The sequence below is a fragment of the Fulvia fulva genome, chromosome 6 (assembly GCF_020509005.1).
Source record: "Fulvia fulva chromosome 6, complete sequence".
Taxonomy (NCBI): Eukaryota; Fungi; Ascomycota; class Dothideomycetes; order Mycosphaerellales; family Mycosphaerellaceae; genus Fulvia; species Fulvia fulva.
This window is the reverse complement of record NC_063017.1, coordinates 4,665,552-4,685,561: the sequence shown is the minus strand read 5'-3', so window position 1 is coordinate 4,685,561 and position 20,010 is coordinate 4,665,552. Positions and strand designations below refer to the sequence as shown.

The 20,010-nt window shown below is 55.5% G+C and overlaps 10 protein-coding genes across 10 annotated transcripts; 5 read left to right on the top strand and 5 right to left on the bottom strand.

Annotated features, from left to right (window-relative positions):
- Window position 1: 1 nt before the first annotated feature.
- CLAFUR5_07673 (Enoyl-CoA hydratase domain-containing protein 3, mitochondrial) lies at window positions 2–949 on the bottom strand (the record flags this gene model as incomplete). Its single annotated transcript, XM_047906821.1, has 1 exon — window positions 2–949. One exon carries the CDS (start codon window positions 947–949, stop codon window positions 2–4), a length of 948 nt encoding a protein of 315 aa, XP_047763305.1.
- Window positions 950–1,549: 600 nt separating this feature from the next.
- Window positions 1,550–2,426, top strand: CLAFUR5_07672 (uncharacterized protein; the record flags this gene model as incomplete). Its single annotated transcript, XM_047906820.1, has 3 exons — window positions 1,550–1,796; window positions 1,923–2,203; window positions 2,262–2,426. The coding sequence occupies 3 exons, from the start codon at window positions 1,550–1,552 to the stop codon at window positions 2,424–2,426; spliced, it is 693 nt and encodes a 230-aa protein (XP_047763304.1).
- A 515-nt stretch (window positions 2,427–2,941) lies between these two features.
- CLAFUR5_07671 (uncharacterized protein) lies at window positions 2,942–3,139 on the top strand (the record flags this gene model as incomplete). The annotated part of the gene is made up of 1 exon (XM_047906819.1): window positions 2,942–3,139. One exon carries the CDS (start codon window positions 2,942–2,944, stop codon window positions 3,137–3,139), a length of 198 nt encoding a protein of 65 aa, XP_047762988.1.
- Window positions 3,140–3,261: 122 nt separating this feature from the next.
- Window positions 3,262–4,473, bottom strand: CLAFUR5_07670 (Oxidoreductase BOA17; the record flags this gene model as incomplete). The annotated part of the gene is made up of 2 exons (XM_047906818.1): window positions 3,262–4,072; window positions 4,136–4,473. The coding sequence occupies 2 exons, from the start codon at window positions 4,471–4,473 to the stop codon at window positions 3,262–3,264; spliced, it is 1,149 nt and encodes a 382-aa protein (XP_047763303.1).
- An 809-nt stretch (window positions 4,474–5,282) lies between these two features.
- On the top strand, window positions 5,283–6,371 carry CLAFUR5_07669 (uncharacterized protein; the record flags this gene model as incomplete). The annotated part of the gene is made up of 2 exons (XM_047906817.1): window positions 5,283–6,008; window positions 6,141–6,371. 2 exons carry the CDS (start codon window positions 5,283–5,285, stop codon window positions 6,369–6,371), a joined length of 957 nt encoding a protein of 318 aa, XP_047763835.1.
- Window positions 6,372–6,406: 35 nt separating this feature from the next.
- On the bottom strand, window positions 6,407–8,195 carry CLAFUR5_07668 (D-aminoacylase; the record flags this gene model as incomplete). The annotated part of the gene is made up of 3 exons (XM_047906816.1): window positions 6,407–6,487; window positions 6,517–7,475; window positions 7,547–8,195. 3 exons carry the CDS (start codon window positions 8,193–8,195, stop codon window positions 6,407–6,409), a joined length of 1,689 nt encoding a protein of 562 aa, XP_047763836.1.
- A 411-nt stretch (window positions 8,196–8,606) lies between these two features.
- Window positions 8,607–10,466, bottom strand: CLAFUR5_07667 (5-aminolevulinate synthase, mitochondrial; the record flags this gene model as incomplete). Its single annotated transcript, XM_047906815.1, has 1 exon — window positions 8,607–10,466. The coding sequence occupies one exon, from the start codon at window positions 10,464–10,466 to the stop codon at window positions 8,607–8,609; it is 1,860 nt and encodes a 619-aa protein (XP_047763837.1).
- Window positions 10,467–11,264: 798 nt separating this feature from the next.
- CLAFUR5_07666 (uncharacterized protein) lies at window positions 11,265–11,869 on the top strand (the record flags this gene model as incomplete). Its single annotated transcript, XM_047906814.1, has 2 exons — window positions 11,265–11,343; window positions 11,412–11,869. 2 exons carry the CDS (start codon window positions 11,265–11,267, stop codon window positions 11,867–11,869), a joined length of 537 nt encoding a protein of 178 aa, XP_047763838.1.
- Window positions 11,870–12,218: 349 nt separating this feature from the next.
- CLAFUR5_07665 (Pre-rRNA-processing protein rix1) lies at window positions 12,219–14,534 on the bottom strand (the record flags this gene model as incomplete). The annotated part of the gene is made up of 1 exon (XM_047906813.1): window positions 12,219–14,534. One exon carries the CDS (start codon window positions 14,532–14,534, stop codon window positions 12,219–12,221), a length of 2,316 nt encoding a protein of 771 aa, XP_047763839.1.
- A 254-nt stretch (window positions 14,535–14,788) lies between these two features.
- Window positions 14,789–18,452, top strand: CLAFUR5_07664 (uncharacterized protein; the record flags this gene model as incomplete). The annotated part of the gene is made up of 3 exons (XM_047906812.1): window positions 14,789–14,927; window positions 14,986–17,846; window positions 17,895–18,452. 3 exons carry the CDS (start codon window positions 14,789–14,791, stop codon window positions 18,450–18,452), a joined length of 3,558 nt encoding a protein of 1,185 aa, XP_047763840.1.
- Window positions 18,453–20,010: the final 1,558 nt, after the last annotated feature.

Here is a 20,010-nt window from a genome sequence, read left to right as displayed (position 1 = left end):
ATCACGTCTTCCACTGCGGTGTGCGTTTCTCGAAGAAAGACGCGACGCCTTCGTGTGCATCATCGGACTTGGCGTGAAGTGCCATGACTCTCCCAGCCCACTCTACAGCATCTTCGTAGCCGTCTCCGCCGCCTCCGCCAGCAGATGTAGAACCGCTAATACCGTACTGCGTCCAGAATGCCCACTTTCCAAAAGCTTGGGGCTGCGCGGCACTTTGCTCGGCGAGCTTCGTCACGACTTGGAGTGCTCTTTCCTCTAGTGCGCCCTGATCGGCCACGACTTCGACAGCTCCACCAGGTAGCTGATCAGCACGATGAGGCTCGGCAAGCGCCAGCATCCTGTAAGTGAAGGGGGCATTAAGTCGTCGAGACACAGCCGTGGCTGGGGAAGTACATGGAAGGCCGATCGAAGCGCCGGGCAGCTGAAACTGAGTATCTGCGGCAGCGATCGGCAGGTCTGTCGATAGCGCAAGCTGCGCTCCAGCAGCTGTTGCCAGGCCTTGAATGACACCGACCACAGGTACTGGGGATCTTCGGATCAGCTGCATGACTTCTGCGCAAAGAGTGAACGTCTCCTTGACTTGGGCTCGTGACAGGCTCCGAATCTCGGCTAGGTCGTGGCCCGATGAGAATACAGGTCCTTCGCTGCGGAGCACAAGAACATTCGGGAGGCCTTCGCGCTGCTCGCGCCATTTCTTCGCCTCCGTCAGCCAGCAAAGGCTTGTGCTCAGACTGGCTCGTGAGTCATTGCAGGTCGCGACCTCCAACTCATTCAGCACCTCCGGCTTGAATGGTGGTAGCAGACGAAGCTTTCCATCGCGAGGAGATGTGTTATACTGGATCAGTTGGTCCTTGAGGTCTCTCAAACCGGCCAATGAGAGAGCATTGCGGCGTTGCGGGTTCTTCAGGGCGAGATAGGCGGCTTTTGCTGGTAGCTTCGGCCACGACATGACCTTGACTGTGGAATAGAGATGAGAGTTGAGCAAGACATGGTGTCGATGGCTTGACGAAGATGTCGGTGTTGTGGAGATTCTTGACACATGGATGTTCGCTTAACGCCGGCTTTCACATCAGGCACAATTCGGAAGGTGCAGCCGAAGCGGCCCAGGCCGAGGGCGTTGAACATGCTCCAAGGCTCACTTCACGCGACCTCCCCTTTCCTTACATGTATCTATCACCAACTGACAACGACATTCAACGAGCATCTTGCGGTCCAGTCGCCACGATCGAAGACCTTCTTGATTCCCCAGCCTCCTACCTCCCGGTAATGTTCATCCCGACTGACCGGGTCCTTCCTTCCTGTCATGTCCTTCTTCTTCTGTAAGTGTCCCTTGGCCCTGCTCAGACCGTCGCGACCACCACACACGGTGATAGCAGGCAAGTAGACCTTCACGGCCAGGTAATGCACTTTCTCCTCTGTCCTTCGACTCTCTCTTCCACACAACAACAACACAGCAGATCTTCCTATCACATCTGAGCACCACCATCATTTCCAGCCTTCGCCTACAGCACCTACTCACAACAAATCATCCACGACAATTGATATCACCATGGGCATCTTCAAGCTTGCACCTACATTCCTACTGCTGGCCTTAGCCTCGGCCGCTGCGACAGCGCCCTCCGATCCGACCAAGGCCAACATGAGCATCACATTCTCCCGTGCTGACGGACGATACTGCAACGACCACGGCGTGGGAAATCCCGTCACTGTAAACATCACCAACGTTCCAACGGCCAAGAACACTTGCTTCAACCTCGCGGACACATTCTCGAATCCAGACGCCACTTACAACGCTCGTGAGTAGATGTGAACTGCAGAAGGCATCGTCTGTCTGGCACATGCGTGCTGCGTCTCCATCTCAGCAGCAGTTCCTGAGTCACTGGCCCATTCTGTTCAAGTATGGCTAATCACCTTCTATCTAGGTGGCTGCACGGGAGCCAACTACACCGAGTGCGCCGTCCACTACAAAGTGATCGACGCCCAACACTTCGATCCTGCAAGCAACTACTCCCAAATCTGGTACACGCAACGCGAAAGCGACATCAAGAAAGGCGACGACGAGAAACTGGGCAAGATCGCCTTCGAAACCTATGGCGGTGAGAACTGCCTCCCAGGCTCCGGACCCGATGCCACTGCAGTCCATCCCATCTACAGCTGGAGCTGCTATCAAGCTGATGGTCACTGCGATACTGTGCCATATCGCGTAAGTCTCACAAACAGTTCTCAAGCTCGCGCATGTGTGGACGCTGACAGTCCTTCAGATTCGCAGCTTCGCCATCAAGCGTGTGGACGAGTGGAGGGAGAAGAAGGAACACTGCTACATCGCCCACTCCAACAAGAAGAACGCCGGTGGCAAGGTCGTTGCAACTGGCGGTCTTGCGGCGTTGAGCTTGGCGGTTGTCGTCGGTATGGCTTTCTACCTTTGATTGTGATTCAATGGAGAGTCGAAGAGTGGTAGTGCTTAGGAAAGATTCCATGTGGCTCAGGCGCTGGAGCGATACACAGTGCTCATGACGTCGAGGTTAAACCCTTGAAGGATTCAACTTTGTTCCGCTTCGTGTCTTTCCTTGAAATTGGTCGATTCATGTTCGGGCCACTGCTTGCGTATACCTGAGTCTAAGACATGTCTGTCTCTAGCTCAACCGTGTCAATAGTGACCTGAACATGAGATCTGGATATCTCAGACCGCTACTTCAAGATTTAGAGACATGCAAGTACGAAGCTGAGACTTTCGCAGTGTCACACTCGTTATATAACGCACTGCCATACTTCCTCAGCAACCCAGACCAAAACACCGCCAGCTCCTCTCCACTCCTATTCACAACCCCTGATCACACCTTCGCTCCTCACCACCTCCCAAACACGCAATCGAAAGCACGCTCATCGCACCTACTCGCATATTCTCAACTTGCCTTCTCCCACTTCCATCACTCCGGGGGGAATGTACTCCTCGCGCCACAACAGCTACGATGCAGGCGACGAAGCCTATGACGGCAACGCATCCGATGAGAAGCACGAAAAAGAGACGACAGAGGATGGCTATGACGAACAATGGCAGGATCACATTAAGCCAACGCCATACGACCACGAAGCCTTGAACGAAGAGAAGGCTGAGTACTGGCGGATGATGGCGGGCTGACAGCAATATAGACAGCCCGACTCTTCTACGACAGGTGAACGAAATATTCGGTGACGACAATCGAGATCGCTATTCCTATGACCGACTTTGTTGTACATATACATATCCATCAACCACAACCTTCAAACCTCATCCTCCTCCTCCTTAATATCAGCCTCCCCCATCCCATCCTCCCCAAGATCCATACCATCATCGTCACCCTTCATATCAAAATCCTCATCACCACCACCTTTATCCCCTTTGACCTTCCCATTCTCATCCAGAACTGGAAAGTGCAGATGCTTCCAATCTTCAATCTCCTCAATCACACTCCTCAGCCTATCCCTCACACTCTCCACCGCATACGTCCCCAACAGCAACCGCAGCGGCGGGTAGCGACAATGCCCCAGTTGCCATACAAGTTCTGCCGACTTGACGGCGCTGGTGGGTTGCCGGTCTGAGAGCCATTGGACGATCCTCCTCGCGTGGCCGGCTGGTGCGGTGGGGGTGTCGTATGGTGCGGATGGCGCCTTGACGAGGAAGTGGCCGTACTTCTTGATCTTCACATCATTCTCATCATTCGTTGTTCCATCCGGTGCCTTGTCGTCCAAGCCGGTTGGCTCATCGATGCGCATATGGCCAGGCTCTACCAGGGTGGCTTTGATGCCGAAGGAGTCGATCTCGTATAGCATGCTTTCGATCAAACCCTCGGTAGCGTACTTGGTGGCACAGTAGGGCCCTAGTCCGGGTACGCCGAGGGCGCCGGATGTGGAGGAGAAGATGAGGTAGCGGCCTGCGTTTTCATCTTCGTTGCGTTTCGCGGCTTGGTCCCGGAGGTGTGGGAGGGAGAGTTGGATGATGTTCAAGGTGCCGAGGAAGTTTGTCTCGAATTGGGAGCGGAGGTCACAGTCGTCTTGGTCTTCGCAGGAGCCTATTACGCCGTAGCCTGTGCAGCTGGGTTGGTGATCAGTGACTGCTTCATCGAGCGTGTTGAGTATCACATCATCTTACGCTTACTTCACAATGATATCGATCTTGCCCCAATGCTGTATACACAAATCGATAACCTCTTTCACGGTATGCCGTACTCTGACATCACATAACAGTCCCAGACATCTTTCATGCCACCCCTGCATCTGCTGCATACTATTCTCCCCCGTCCTTCCCACAGCCGTAACATTATCCCCATGGCTCAACGCGGCCTTCGACAGCGACCGCCCAATGTGTCCAGTCGCGCCAAAGATCAGCCATGTCTTCTGCGTGGGCGGGTTCGTCTCGCTGGGCGGATCGGTGGTGGATGGGAGATGTAGTCTAGGGTTATTGGCTAGAACTGTAGTCGGTGAGCGATGTGCCATTGAGAGGGAGCATTGTCAATGATGATGTACCTACGAGCAGCTATCTCGGCCTCTTCGCGGCGGGATGATGCTTCCATGGTGCTTCGACATGTACCGTCTGCAGCCGGAGCTGGTGGTCTTATCGGTTGACGTTGATCATTGATGGAGCTTAATCAAATTTGGGGCGACACGCGAACGAAGATTGACCGGGATGTGCTTCCGTCGGCGCGTCCTTGACACGTCTTCTACAAACATACCGTGGATATAGGGATACACTCTACTCCAACATCATCCAGTACAGCGAAGACCGCGTCTCCTACCAAAATATGGATCCCATGACGTTGACTGCCGCGCTGGCTCTATAGAGCTACATACTGTAGCAGCAGGTCACCCCAACACACAGCCCTCGACAATGTTCAAAGGATCGAAAGGTCGATGACAGGCCTCCGAGTGCTTTGGGACCACGAGCACCTCGAGAGATGGAGTCAGTAAAAGAAGAGTGTCTGCTGAGAAGCATATGCATCACATTTTGCATCCTCTTGGTCCGAGCGACTACAGAAGGCTAGGGAACTCGCAAAGGGACATGAAGCAATGAATCACACACTCCAGATGATCACAACTTGCACTGCTCTGTAGAGACCAAGAGACATTACCATGACGATGTCTTTGTACACTCTCGACGCCTGCCCAGATCCGTCAAATCGAGGGCTGTAATACCTTCTTTGTTATTATCATTTGGCATGAACTTACGGCGAGAAGGTGTATGCAGTGGATTGGTAAACCACACTCTTTCCTTTCGCGGGCTGACTCCTAGGCATCAAGACACTCACATGGCGCCACGAAAGAAGAGTAACCGAACGACCGCTTCGAAAGTGCCGACCTCCAGGAAGCATGCTGTTCAGAAGTCGACACCGAGGAAGAAACCCTCGGGCGCGAAGAACACTGCAGCGTCGACCAGGGCGACCAGATCTACCAGGACTCCGGCAGTCCTAGCCACTACACGAACCACCCGCTATCAAGCTGTCAACGCAGCACGAAATGCAGTCCTGAACACGACAGAACTCCTCGAACACATCCTCATCCACCTCCCAGCGGACTCCATCCTCGCCGCGCAACGTGTAAGCAAAACGTTCAAGAACGTCATCCAGGGCTCCATCCTCATCGCCCAACAAATCGACTTCGCTCGCGACTCGCCGCGAAACCGTCCCGGCAAGGTCGAAAGCTGGCAACCCGACTCCGCCACACACCCCAACTCAACAACCTTCGAGCCCTGGGACAACTCAAGCTTCACCACCGCCGCAAGACTCACCGTTCGAGACCTAAACACCTGCGTCTTCAAATCCAGTCCGGACCCCGAGCGACGAACGAACCACTACAACTTCCTCTCAAGGACTGTGCCCAATGGTGAAACCTTCTACTTCAAATCAAAGAACATGTCCCCCGCCATCTTGAGAAGCATGCGCCTCCAACCCCAATCCTGGGACGATTTCTGGATCACCGCACGACACCCGACCTGGCGGCAACCTCTCGTGATCAACATGGCGATCCGGATCGGCGTGAGTGTGAAAATCCAAGTGTTTGATCACAATTGTGTCTTTCGGGACGTGCGATGGATGTTGTTCTATCTGTTCGATGGACACAGGGGCGCTGAAGCGGAGCTGGGATAGACTGTGCCTAATGTGTGTAAGATCAATGAGCCGGGGATGCGCGTTTATGGGTTGCCTGATGGCGTGAAGTTGAGGGATAAGGTGAAGGAGTTGGAGGGGAAGTATGGGAAGAGTGCGAGGGTGACGGAGCTCTCGATCAAAATGCCAGGAACTATTTTTCCGAGCCAGGAGGAGCGAGACCTTGTGGCGAGGCTTGTAGAGGAGCGGGAAAGGTTGGCTGCGGAAGCTGCTGAGGAGGAAGATGATGTGTGATGGCAGTATATCCATATACGCCATACTTCTGATGTTCAGCTAACCTCCCAACCCCCGTCCCCCTCGTTCCTCGTCCTCACCGTCCTCCCCGCCCTCCTCCCCGTCACCAACCCCTCCTCAACCACCCCCACGCCATTTACCCAACCCCCCCCCTAATCCCCCTCGCAGCCTGCTTCGGCTCCTTATACGTCGCCACATCCCTAACCTCCCCAGCATCAAACAACACCAGATCCGCCCAATACCCCTCCCTCACCATCCCTCTCCCCCGCGCCCCAATCACAGCCGCAGCCCTCGACGTCACATGCGCCACCGCCTCCTCCAGTCCGCCCTTGAATACAACCTCTAACGCGACATCGTCGAAGGAGGAGTTGGATGTGGCGTGGTATATATTCCTCGATTTCCCATTAGGCAAGTCGCGGGCGTAGTGTCCCAAGTAGCGCGGAAACGTCCCCCATCCCCTCGAATGCGGTTTCGTCGATGTCAAGATCCCATCCGAGCCGCCTGTGTGGCGGGGATGGCGCATTATATTCCTGACATTCCCCTCGTGGCCGGAGTGGGATAGGATGGTGGAGTTGAAGGTGTCGGCTTTGAGGATTTGGATGTAAGTTTCGAAGGGATCTTGGTATTGTTCTTTGGCGATTTGGGCGAGGGTCTTGCCGACGTATTTCGATGCGAGTTCGGGTTTGGACACGCCGCTGATTTCGAGGATATCCCATTGGAGTGTCATGCCATGGCATCCGTCTGTGCCGGTGTGGAGGGCTTGGTGTTTGATCTTCGCTAGGGACTCTGGGTCGTTCAGGAGCGCTAGCTTATCGTCCGCGCTAGCAGCCCAGCTAGGCAGCGTACTCGCCAACGTCGTACTACCAGGGAGGTACGGATACGTATCCAACGTAACATCCACGCCCTCCTCAATCGCCTCATCAACCATCTCAATCGACTCGCCCGCCCTGCCCGCATTCTCCCCATAATTCATCGTCGCATGCGTCAAATGCAACCTCACGCCCGTCTCCCTCGCAATCTGAATCATCTCCCCATAAGCCCGCAGCGCCTCCTTGCCATAACTCTTCGTATGCGGACAATAATTACCCCCCCCCCCCCAAACTCCTCCACAACCTTACAAAGCTCCGCAATCTCCCCATCCGTCGCGAAACACCCGGGTACATACGTCAACCCACTCGACATCCCCACAGCTCCCTCTTGCAAACACCACCTCAAACCCCCCTTCATCACCCCCACCTCCTCCCCGCTAGCGAGCCCCCCATCCCACCCTTTAACCAAACCCCTCAAATTCCCCTGCGGAACCAGATACGCCACATTCGTCGCGACCCCCTCCCCATCCAGAACACCCAGATACTCCCCCACCGTTCTCCACCTCCCCCAAAACCCCGGGTAATCCTGCTCATCAGGATCCCCATTCCACCCAGCAATCTGCTCCCGAATCCGCCTCATCGCTCCATCATCGACAGGAGCGTATGAAATCCCATCCTGCCCAATGACCTCCGTCATAACACCCTGAGTGATCTTCGCCTCGTGGGTGGGGGTGTGGAGCAGGGCGAGGTCGGAGTGGGCGTGCATGTCTATGAAGGCCGGGGAGAGAGTCCAGTGGCCGTTTTCGCAGTTGATGATGCGGACGCCTGTAGCGCGGGCTTGGATGAGCTCGTCGTCGGTGTAGGCTGAGGGGACGGGGCGGATTGTGTGGATTTTGCTATTTTGGATGAGGAGGCTGCCGATGCAGCGGGGTGTGTTGCCAGAGCCGTCGATGATGGTGGCGTTGAGGAAGAGGGTGTGGGTTGAAGGGGGGTGGTCTTTGTTGAGAGATGACATTGTGGAGTAGAGAAGAGATGACAAGGTAAAGAGTGAGAAATGTGCTGTACTTACTAGAGCTCTCTTCAGGAAGAGGCGTTGTTGATGCGGTACTAGGAATGAAGTGACGTCCCGGCGAAGCTCAGTAATGGAGCAGGGATGCTTCGCCTATCAAAGCCCGTGCGGCGGCTGGCTAAAGGAGGAAGTTGTGGTCAGCAATCATGCTTGCAGGAACATAGCGAAGAGACAGAGACGAAAGATATGCTGGTGCGGCTCGACAGGCATATTTCAGCCCGGAGCACTTTCAAAAGGATTGTATTTGTTCAATCGGCGATCATAGATCGTCAGAAGTGCAACTGTTTCGCAAGATCATCGTAAATAGCAGTCATGTCCATCTCTTGCACGCATCACACACGTCACACACATAAGCACTTAGGCAGCAGCCGCGACGGCGATGGTCTGTTGTCGCTCGTTGTCGAGGACACGCTCAAGCACGCCGTGTGCACCCTCAGTCTTCAGCTGCTCACGAACTTCGGTCAGACCGAGCTGCTCGTCAGTCCAGATCGGCTCGACCGCTGGTGCATCCTTCTCGCCAACACCGATGAAGCCGCCCTCAGCAGCCCACTCAGAAGTGCGCTTCAAGCCAAGCTCATCCCAGACACTCTCGAGAGATACAACGAGGTGGTCACGGAATTCCTTGACGTGGCCAGGAGTTGGCGTGATACGGAGACGCTCCTGACCGACTGGCACGGTTGGGTAGTTGATCGCCTGCACGTAGATTTGGTGCTTCTCAAGCAAAAGATCGGAAGCCTTCTTGGCAAGCTCGGCGTTTCCGACCAGAACTGGAATGATGTGGGATGGGTTGGGAATGACTGGGATATCGCGCTCTGCAAGCACGGACTTCACAGCTCTAGTGTGAAGTTGCTGCAGACGACGATCACCTTGGTAGTTCATCTGATACTCAATGGCGGTCTGGGCACCAGCCATGGTCGCGGGAGGCAAGGAAGTCGTGAAGATGAACCCTGGAGCGAGCGAACGGATCGTGTCAACCATCTTCGCCGATCCAGCGATGTAGCCACCAACGCAGCCGTAGGCCTTTCCAAGAGTTCCAGTGATGATGTCGATGCGGTCCTGGACAGTTCCCTTCGGATTCCTGCCGTTTGCGTAGTTCTCGTAATCCAAGTGCTCGGCCACACCAGCACCGTTTGGCCCGTACATGCCAACGGCATGGACCTCATCCAAAAAGGTGATTGCGCCATACTTCTCAGCCAAGTCGCAAATCTCCTCAATCGGCCCAATACTGCCACACATGCTGTACACACTCTCGAAAGCAATGATCTTCGGCACATCCGCGGGCAATGATGCCAACTTGTTCTCCAGATCCACAACGTCATTATGCTTGAACACCATCTTCTTCGCACCCGAGTGGCGAATGCCCTGGATCATCGAAGCGTGGTTCATGCTGTCGCTGAGGATGACGCAGTTGGGGAACTTGCTGCCCAGTGTGGCAAGAGTCGCATCGTTCGCGACGTAGCATGAAGAAAAGACCAATGCGGCCTCCTTTGCGTGAAGCTTCGCACAAGTCGCCTCCAAGCCCATTGCGTGTTGGTTGTGTCCGGAGATGTTGCGTGTGCCACCAGCTCCTGATCCGTACATATCCAGCGTCTCGTGCATCTTCTTCAAGAGTTGTGGGTTGCGGCCCATGCCGAGGTAGTCGTTGGAGCACCACACATCAACGCGCTCGTTTCGCTCGCTCATGTGTGCTCGCGGGAACTCCTGTGCCAGTCTGTTGATGTTGTTGAAGTAGCGGTACGACTTGTCCTTGTGCTTCTTGTCCAACTCATTCTGGTAGAACTCTTCGTAGTTGAATTGCGAGGCCTTCGGTGGCGGTGGTGGAGTGTTGAGATGCTGGCTCGCGGCCGAAGTCGTGGCATTTGCAGGTTTGGCGTTCGGGGGAGAGAAGTGCTCACGACGGACTTGGCGAACATCTACGGCCTGGGCTTCGTTTGGTCGAGAAGTGTGCAAGTTCGCGCGCGGAACTTTGGCAGTGTATCCTCGAGATCCACCAAAAGCCCCAGCCAAAGCGGCGTTGCCACCGCGAGCGCTCTGCACAGTCAAGGCCTTGCCCATAACGGGGCAGCGGCGGGCAATGATTTGCAAGTTGCTCATGGCGCCGCCGCCTGGGGCTGGGTGCTGCATGGTGGTGCTCGTCGACATGGAGCGGAGCGTCGCCGGTGACGTCTTGTTCAGGAACGGGCACATGGCCCTCGATTGGCGGAGGAGGACCTCCATTGTTGCTGTTGTCGAGGTGTTTGGTAGTCGCTGTCGGTAATTGAGATGCCAATGGCAGTGGTGGACGGAGTAGAGAAACAGAAAGTCAGGGCAGAAGTCGGAAACCGAGTGGATGGTGCGCCTCTTTGAATCAGCTTACATGCACTTTATGCATCCGCCGGCATCTCTTTGAGGAATGGCCCGCCGACACTCAATCTTTCTCGGCTGTGGGGAGCAGTAGCGGCAGTAATCAGGACAGCAGCCATTGGTTCCCTCTCCCCCTCGACCGCAACGTCTGTCGTCTAGCAAAAGCATCGCCCTGTAAGACGTGATTTAGCAGCGAGTCTGGAGCGGCAAAAACGGCACTCGATGTTGACGACAAATCAGCTGCCATTTACTGGGTCGATCAATGGTCAGCCCACTATTTGATTGGCTGCTTTCATGCAGGATAGAACTGTCTGCCGGCGTCGCTCAGAACCTTGTCAGGGCACTTCCTCTCTTCCGCTATGCCGACGATGAGCACCCATCGCTCACGCACCTTCATAGGAATGAGACTCATGATGACTTTACTCCTGCAGTCGCTAGTCCGGCAGTATAGAGGATGAAAAGTCGAGGTAGGGGATGCAATCGACAGGGGATGCAATCGACAGGGGATGCAATCGACAACTTTTCGGGATTCGGGAATCTGCTCGATCTCGGCATTGGCATTGTGGCTCTGACTTGAACTCCGAGCACTACCTATCATCTCCCCAAGTATCGCCTTCTGTCCATTCGTATCTCTGAGTAGTAACCTCAGTACACCACCCCAAAATCTACGCGATGTCTCTCCCCACCCTCATCCTCGCCGTAGTCCCCATCACACAATGGTCCCTAATCTCCACCCTCCTCGTCACAGCAGGTCCGTAAACTCCCACCCCTCCCCTCAAACACCACCTAACCACACACTCACCCACCCACCCGCCCCAGGCATAGCCTTCTCCCTCAACACCTGGACCCTCCCCATAATAAAACTCAACCCCACCACCACCTCCATCCCCCAACTCCTCGACATCGGCCGAATCGGCGGCCGCACCCTCGACCCCGCCAACATCGCCGTCGCTCTTGTCCTCGTATTCGTATCCGTCGTCCAGGCGCAATACCCTTCCTTCGCCGTCGCCACGTCTTGGAAAGTGCCTGCTTCCGCGAGCTTCATGCTTTTCCAGGTGGCGTGGTGGGAAAAGCTTACGATCTTCCCACTTGAGAGAGCTGCGATTGCTATGAAGGAGAGGTTGGAGGGGGAGAAGGCTTCTGGGCAAGGGGTGTGGATGGGGAGGAGGGAGAGGGAGGAGTTTCATGGCTTGTTGGATCGGTGGGGGGTGAGGCATTTGGGGAGGGCTGTGCCGCCGGTTATTGCTGTGGGGAGGTTGGTTGTGTGGAGGGGGTAGGTGGGGGTGTGGCACGTGTGTCGCTACTTGGATGGAGTGGCGCGTGGCGTGTGAGGGTTGTGGTAAAGGCGAGCGCGACGCGGAGCGTTGCAGCGATTGGCATGTGCACATTCGGTGGCATCATGTGAGGAACTTGAAAGAGACGCTGCAATGCGCGAGCGCTTCGCGGAGGTGCTGTGCTCTACGCATGTGGTGAAGACGACGACGCGCTCGGAGGCGGTGGACTGTGTCTACAGCCCTATCGTGATTTGAGCTTCAAGGTCGGGTTGGATTGTCCATAGCTTGCTGTATAGCGTATATGTGAGGTACCTTTCACCGTACGTACATTCTTAAAGTTGGCCAGGAGGCATCACTCGTCTTCGGGATCCGTATCAGGGTCCGGGTTCAACTCAGGCATCTCAAAATCACTACCATCACTGTCGTCCATAGCATTGTCGTCAGAAATTGCGTGCCTACTCGAACCAGCCACGGTGATGGTGTTTGAGTCTTCCGTAGGCAGCACAACAGTCATTGTTGTTTCCTCCATCGCAATGTCGTGCGATGCGGGTGCTTCAAGTATTGGTATCTCGGGAAGCTGTGCTTGTTCAGAGCGTGCATCATGTGATGGCAAGACGTCAGCTGCAGGAGATGCTCGAGCTCGCTTTGCAGAGGTTGCCAAATCGGTGTCATCTGTTGCAGCTCGCTTGCCTTTCGATGCTGAGTCCGGTACCGACCCAGTTGTCGCTTGCGCGCCAAATTCAACGTGATTTGCTTCTTTCTGGTCGTCCCCTTCGTCGTCTCCCTGGCCGTCCTCGTCCTCGTCCTCGTCCTCACTGTCGCCATCGTCATGCTCGCTGTTCGCAAGCTCCTCCTCATCTTCATCTCCCATACGAGACTTCTTGCGCCCAGAATGGATGAAAGGCATCCTTGGCCGAAGCAAAGCCTCAACCTCAGAGACGTGTGAGAACTCCCGCGCCAAGATCGGCATCAAGCTGGCCTGCCCGCGAGCGGTCTTCGTTCCCACGACTGGATTCATCACACTTGCCACTAGCATTTTCTGACTTCGGATGAGAACAGCTGTACGATCGATCTGTGCGCGAACTTGGGGAGGCATGCAAGCAGCATCCAGCTTGATAAGGGATGTCTCGAGTAAGCTTTCGGCAGCTTGTTTCAGTGGTGCGAGATTGGTAGGGTGCGAATGTGATGAGCCTGAGTCGGTCAGACCAAGTTGCTGCTTGATTCCACTAGCTGCGCTGGTAGTCGCGCTTGAAGATGAGCTGCCGTTATCAGGCATGAGTTCTTTGCAGCAGGCCTTGAGGACCGGCATAAGCTCTGAAGTATCTTCTTTCGACATCGCAGGACCAAGTAACTGTAATGCTGTGTTGAAGAGCTGGTGTAGTGGGAATCTCAAGCTATCGTATTGATGCTCAGCTTTGAACAGCCACAGCGCTTGATCAACAATGTTCTGGGTCAGTGGTAGGGCTTGCTTGCCAAACCGATCAAGCAGCGTAATGCAGAGCTTCACAGCCGCGGCGTGCACATCTGGAAGTGCCGCAAATAGTGCATCGCGTTCTTCTTTCGCAATCTCGTTGTTGAGCTTGACAAAGTCTTGCTTGCCAGGTCGAGGCACGGTAACCGAGAACAGTCGAGTCAACAGGTCGATGACTAGGCCGACTGGCGTCGCGACAGATCCTGCTGTGCCCTCTCGGATGTGAGAACCGATCGTGTGCAACAATGTAATGATCCTGTCGCATCCAGCATAAACGCCTTTCCATGGCTTTAGACCTGCAGCATCAACATCCAGCGACTGCAGTTCTGCATTGGCCCCTTTCAACGTAAGATGAGCAGGAACCGACGGCTCGATCCCAGCCACGGATTGCCAGTCTTCTTGGAACGTTCGCAGGACGCGATCGCAAGTAGTGTGAACTGCAGTGACGGCTGTTCGAAGAGTCTCTTCCCACTTCTCTGCAGCGCCTTGCTTAGGAGCGCAATGGTGCAGTGCTACCAGAAGACGGCGGGCGGAGGTTTGATGTGACTGTGTGTGGTGAAAGGCGACATTTGTCGATCCCGAGGACAAGATGTTGGCCAGGAAGGAGCGAATCTTGGCCTCGTTCGTCCGGAAGATGGTTGGGTGTCTTGGTAGCAGAGTGATGAATGCTTCCAGTACTGTCTGCAGCTCGGTAGCAGAGCACCGTCTGTTCTCGATGTTGGCAAGACATGTAGGTACAAATGCTGTCAGAGCTGGAGTTGTGATCTCGCGCACAATGTTTGAGTAGTCCCATGTCAGGGTGAAGATGCTTGTCAGGGTCAGGACAATCAGGCTGCGGGTCGTCGGAGGGTCGGGCTTCTTGAGCATGCCCAGCAGACTTCGGACCCAGGGGTTGCATTTGCTCAGGACTTCGAGACCAGCGGCTTCGATGGTAGCCTTGGCCAGGACGACAGCCGACCATCTTCCCTCCACCGTGCGGTCTTGAAGAAGTGTTGTAAGCTGCGTATTGAATTGTTTGATGGCGTTCGTGTCTTCCGCGGTCCGCTTAGTTTCTGCAGGTGCGGACAGGAGCTGTCTGCAGTTCCATATTGCTCCTGCGATCTGCGGCGCAATCTTTGGTAGCTCATCCACGGGTGCAGACGAGACGCGATATGTCAGGGCTTCCAGCGCGCCCGCGGACGCTGCTGTGTGCCCCATCGTCGGTGCTGCTGCATGTGTTGTTGGTGGTGTAGAGCGAGATGCGATGGAGATATTTTGCTTGCAGGAATCGGCGTGAGCGGCCGAGTGTCCGCAGGGTGCCGCATCTCGTGTCGTGGGATGACGCTGCGTGCAACACGTTCCTGAATCATTGATGCGGGCAACAAGAAGCTGCAGCAGCTTGCGAATCCTGCACAGACACGACGATGAGGCTGCGGTAGACCCGGCAGTCCCGCGAAAGGACACGACCAACGATGAGCGTTCACACAACGCCCAACCCCGACAAGGGAGCACGATACATTGGACTGCTGGACACGGCACTGTGCAATGGCAGTTGGAGTGAAGTACCGGAACTGGCGCGCAAGGTAGAGAAGCACGCGCCAGATCGAAAACGTATGGCGTCTCGTCAACAGCCAGGCACAGCATCGCAAGCAGACTGATACACTACCAGGCCTCACTCTTGCCGCTCGCGCCGAAGCCCAAGTCGCCAACGCATCGCATCGACCGACCTCCGCCTCCTCTGCCACCTCCGTCAGCATCCACGGCCTGGGCGAACTCGCGCCTCGGTTGTCCGAGGCCATAGCCAGTGCAGGCAAAAGCCACCCGGACGATGCCTTCGTGGCTAGCACATGTCTGGCAGAGATACACTGGCTACGGGAGGCGCCCCTGGAGGCCCTCACTGCATTGGCATACACGGCTCAATCAACGGCAGTCTCAACGCCCAAAGGAACCCCCGGCCCGCTTGGGTGGATTGAAGTGTGCGAAGTGAAGAACGCTTTCATTAAGACATCATGTCTGGAGTCGAGCAGCCAGCATAGCGAAGCGAGGCAGACATACCAGTCGGCAGTGTCACGAACGCCAGGATACCGCACGCCAGAGCTCAGGAGGTGGACAGAACGGCTATTGGCCAAGGCCTGTACATACAGTGTGAAGAATATCCCAACACCGTCGCTGCAGGATCAGAGCGAAGCATACCTGGCGTTTAGATCATGGGGTGACTTTTGCCAACGGGCGCCGGCGTCACCCCCGAGCTCCCATACACCTCTGGACATTCCGCGGCGGCAGGTATGGAAAGCATACTACGACCTACTTTCCGCACTCCTGCAGCAAGGCCTCGTCCATGCTCCGGACGCCAACGTTGCTCTTATACCCGCCAGCGATCTGCTGGTGGAGTCTCGTATACCCGCCAAACGCCGCCAGCGGGACGAGATGAAGCGCATCGAAGCCAGCTACGAGACTCTGCTCATTGGCGAGACCCAGTTCCCGAAAGCCAGTCAAACGAACCAGGAGGTCGAAGAGTGGACAGAGCAAGTCATGTCAAATTGGAATGTGTTCTGCGGCTCGTCATGGACCGATGCTGAGCTCGGGACCGGTGGAAAACGAAGTGTTTCTCGCAATGCGCTCGACATACTTTACAGAGCCGCGATGAAGACGTTCCATTCGACGCCCATCTTGCGCCAGCTCTTCACGGTGCACGCCGCCCTCGGCGAGTTCGAGCTTGCCATGCACGCATTCGACAGCTACATGGAAATTGTGGACAAGGGCAAGGCGCGTGCCGAGAAGACCGGAAAGCATGAAATTGGATTCGATAATGATGATACTGCCATGTTGACAGCTGCAGAAGCTGTAAGGATACTGTGTCGATATGGTGATAGAGAACAAGCGGAGAAGGCGAACGAGATTGCTCACTCGGTGGAAAAGTGGCTACAGCAACAACGACCGAACAGTTCGCAAGCCACACAGGCGAATGGCAATCACGATTCTACGCGACCTGAAAGTCAGCCGACATCCTCATTGCTCAGCCTCAAGACTCTAGGCGCCACCTATCGAGCTATTGGCATCAGTCAAGCACACTGGGCACAATTGACTTACGAATCCGAAGCAAGAAGATCCTTACTAACTGAAGCTCACACCAACCTACGCCGAGCGCAGAGGGCTGACCCAAACGATCTCGAAACAGCTCATGCTCTAGCTCTAGTGCTGTCGGAATTGCGTGAGGTTCCTGCTGCGTTGGACGTGCTACGTGGAGCGATAGAGAACAAAGATGGTACCCAAGCGACCAACGGGAACCTCGGCTCAGCAGCACATATTGATCGCGAGAAGCAATTACTACCTTTGTGGCACCTGCTCGCGTTGTGTCTCACGGCCGAGGATGAATTTGAGGCCGCTGCGCAAATGTGCGAAGCAGCGTTCAAACAATTCGGCGACGCTCAGAAACTATTCGGTGCAGGCTCGAGATCGACTTTAGACGTTTCGGATAGTCCTGATACCGCCAGTGGAGCCGGACAAGGCCTAGTCGATCTCATGGAAGGCTTCGAGAAAGAGACCATGGTCCAAATCAAGATGACCCAGATCATGCTGTTTGAGCTGACGGAGGGAGCGGAAGAGGCTGCTGACTTGACTGATGAACTGCTGAGCCTTTATTCGAGACTCTTTGGCAACCCTACTCAGGTCGCTAAGGAGATGATTGCCAAGCCTCCGCCCACGGCAACGTCTCAAGCTTCGTCTAGATTTGGTGGTACTCTCAGGAGCATCACGGGTAGTATCCGGCCACGTTCTGCTAGATCGAGACGAGGTAGCGCCGCAGGAGACGCAGTGCGTCAGCAGTCTGTCGCTTCGGACAAGGACAACTTGGCGGTACCCACACGGAACAGGGCGGCCACCACGAATGGTCAGCTCGATGGTCCACCCATCGCCATAACAATCACCAACGAAAATGGTGTAGCTGACGAGAAGTCACATCATAGGCATCATCTGCCACATCTACCTTTCCATGGACGTAATCACCGCAGTGGCAGCATACGGTCGAAAAGTCCTGGTCGGAGTATACCTGAAGAGACAACGAAGGAGGCACCGAATGAGAAGCTTGATTCTACACCCACACAAGCAGCCGTGGGAGATCACCAGCAGCCTGGTCAGCCCCTCGGCCGCATTGCTCACACTGCATCTCCCGATGACTTGCCGCCTCCGACCGGCCATGATGATCAGCCGCCACGGCAAGACGTGCACTTGCCGACCACACATCCTGCGTCGGCTGGTGGCTTTACCGAGCCACAGTTGACGCCAATACACGAGCGAAGGCATAAAGTCAGTGTCTTAGTACAGGCATGGCTCTTCAGTGCAGAGCTTTATATGCGGGCCGACAACTTCGACGACGCAGAAAACTTGATCAATGATGCTAGGAGGCTCATGGAATCCCTTGAACTCGAGCTTGCCAATTCTGAGGAAGGGTCGAATGCCCGACGCTTGTACCACAAAGGTTGGGGCAGTAGCAAGAGCATCGACAACCTCTGGGCTGAAGTGTGGTCCTCAGTAAGTCACCAGGCAATATGCTAAGAGAGAGGAGCTAACGAGAAGCAGCAAGCCCACCTGGCCCAGATTCGGGAGCAGCCCTACGAAGCAATGGACGCCTATGAGCAAGCACTTGCGCACTTTCCAGATCACGCGGCAAGCATTATCGGGCTGTCTGGTCTGCTGATGGACATCTACGAAGAGAAGCTGCCTGCAGAGGCCCCTGTCGCCCCTCTTCAACCTCCATTACCGTCAACTTCTGGCTCACTGATCGCGGAAGCCAGACCGCCTCTCACCCGACCAAATTCCTCATCTACTCTCCCTTCACGACAAAACTCCGTCGTCGAACCCGAACCCATCGAAATCAAGACCCGCAAGATCGACCCTTCGCCAGCTGAACTCAGCCGTCTCGCAGCACGAGACAGAGCATACATGCTTCTCTCGGACATCACAAAACAAGGCGCAGGTTGGGACGACTCGGAGGCCTGGCTCACCCTCGCTCGCGCTCACGAACTCAGCGGTGAGCTCGGAAAGGCCAAACAGGCCTTGTGGTGGGTAGTCGAGCTTGAGAACAACAGACCCATCAGACCGTGGAAAGACGTTACCCCAGGTGGATATACCTTGTAATTTTGGAGATGCCAAAGCCTCGTTACGTCGAGGTGTCTGCTTTGTACATGACTCAGATTGTTATCGATACCCATTCGCGACAGCTTATTTCCGTTCCCTCGCTCATCCTCTTCTATTCCTCGGACCATACCCCTGCTCAGCCTTGATCAAATCCGCCGCCTTCTCCGCCACAGCATGAACAGTACTACTCGTATGACTAGCCGGACCAATCGGCATAACACTCGCATCTACCACCCTCACCCCCTCAACCCCATACACCCTCAACTCCGAATCCACCACTCCCCCCAAAACCCTCGGCATCATCGCAGACGTCCCCACGGGATGCTGCCAACTCGACAACGTCCCATTCCTCAACGCACCCTCCACATCGCCATCACTTTGCACCCCAACACCCGGGAAGGTCTCAAAAGTTCCCAAGCTCCTGCATACCTGGCGTCGCGATCCATTTGCGATGTTGCCGGAATGACGCGACCAGGACGCTGAGATCGATGGGGTGTGTGGAAGTTCCGAAGTCGATTAGGGGCGAGGCGGAAGGGGGGGGGGGTGGAGGTTTTGAGCACGTTGCCGCGGGAGAGGGGGTTGAGGAGGCCGGCGATGAGGGCGCTGGAGCCGGCGGACCAGGCTGTTTCGGTGGTGGATGTGGATGTGTCTGTGGAGAGGAGGTGGGAGGCTAGAAGGGCTCGTTGGGCGCGGTAGCCGAGGAGGACGGGGGGGGTGGGTTTTGGCGAGGTCGATGGTTGAAGATGTGCTGCTGTTGGCGCTTGTGGCGAGGGTAGGGAATGAGGAGGTTACGGTCTGGAGGGGCAGGAATGCGACTGTTGAGCCCCCGTTGATGGTTGTGGTGTAGGCGCCGAGCCGTTTAGCGTAGTAGAGCGCGAGTTGGGCTTTGGCCCAGCCCGTGTGGTCGCCGGACTCGGTGTTCATCCAGGAGGGTGTGGGAGTGCGGCGGACTCGTAGCAGTGCCCGCTCTATTGGTCCGTCTCGACACCGCCACTCTTAAAGCGAAGAGGTAATATTGCTATTGTCCATGGCGCAGAGCGGATGGAGAGCAGAGTTCGCAGGAGGAGTGGCACTACAGTATAGTTGCCATGTCTGGTAGACCATTCTGGCTTGGACATGTTGCTCTTTGCACTAAGAGGTGCAGTGACTGGCGTAAAGAAGTAGTCTAGAGCTGAGCACACGGCTGGAATATCAGCTGAGACTTGCGCTGCAGCCTGAGAGTTTCTGCAGCCCGAGACTTTTCGCACAAACGGGACCATACTGCTAGCAGCTAGGTGAATATGCCGTGTGACAGGTCAACGGTCTGCGCAAACACACACTGGAAACCACAAGGCATGTGTGGAAGCCGCAACACATCGCGTGTGGTACAGCCAGTACGAATATCAGTCGCTCATGTGCCTATGCGCACACGCTAGACATACTCAGGCTTGTAGGATGGCTTAGCATATTGTGCACCATAGAGTGCTGATCGCGGATAACATACCATCGCACAAGTATGATGGTCGCCGTAGGGCCGCGGCCAATGCATGCCAAGAAAGACGCAACTGCCACCGGCGAG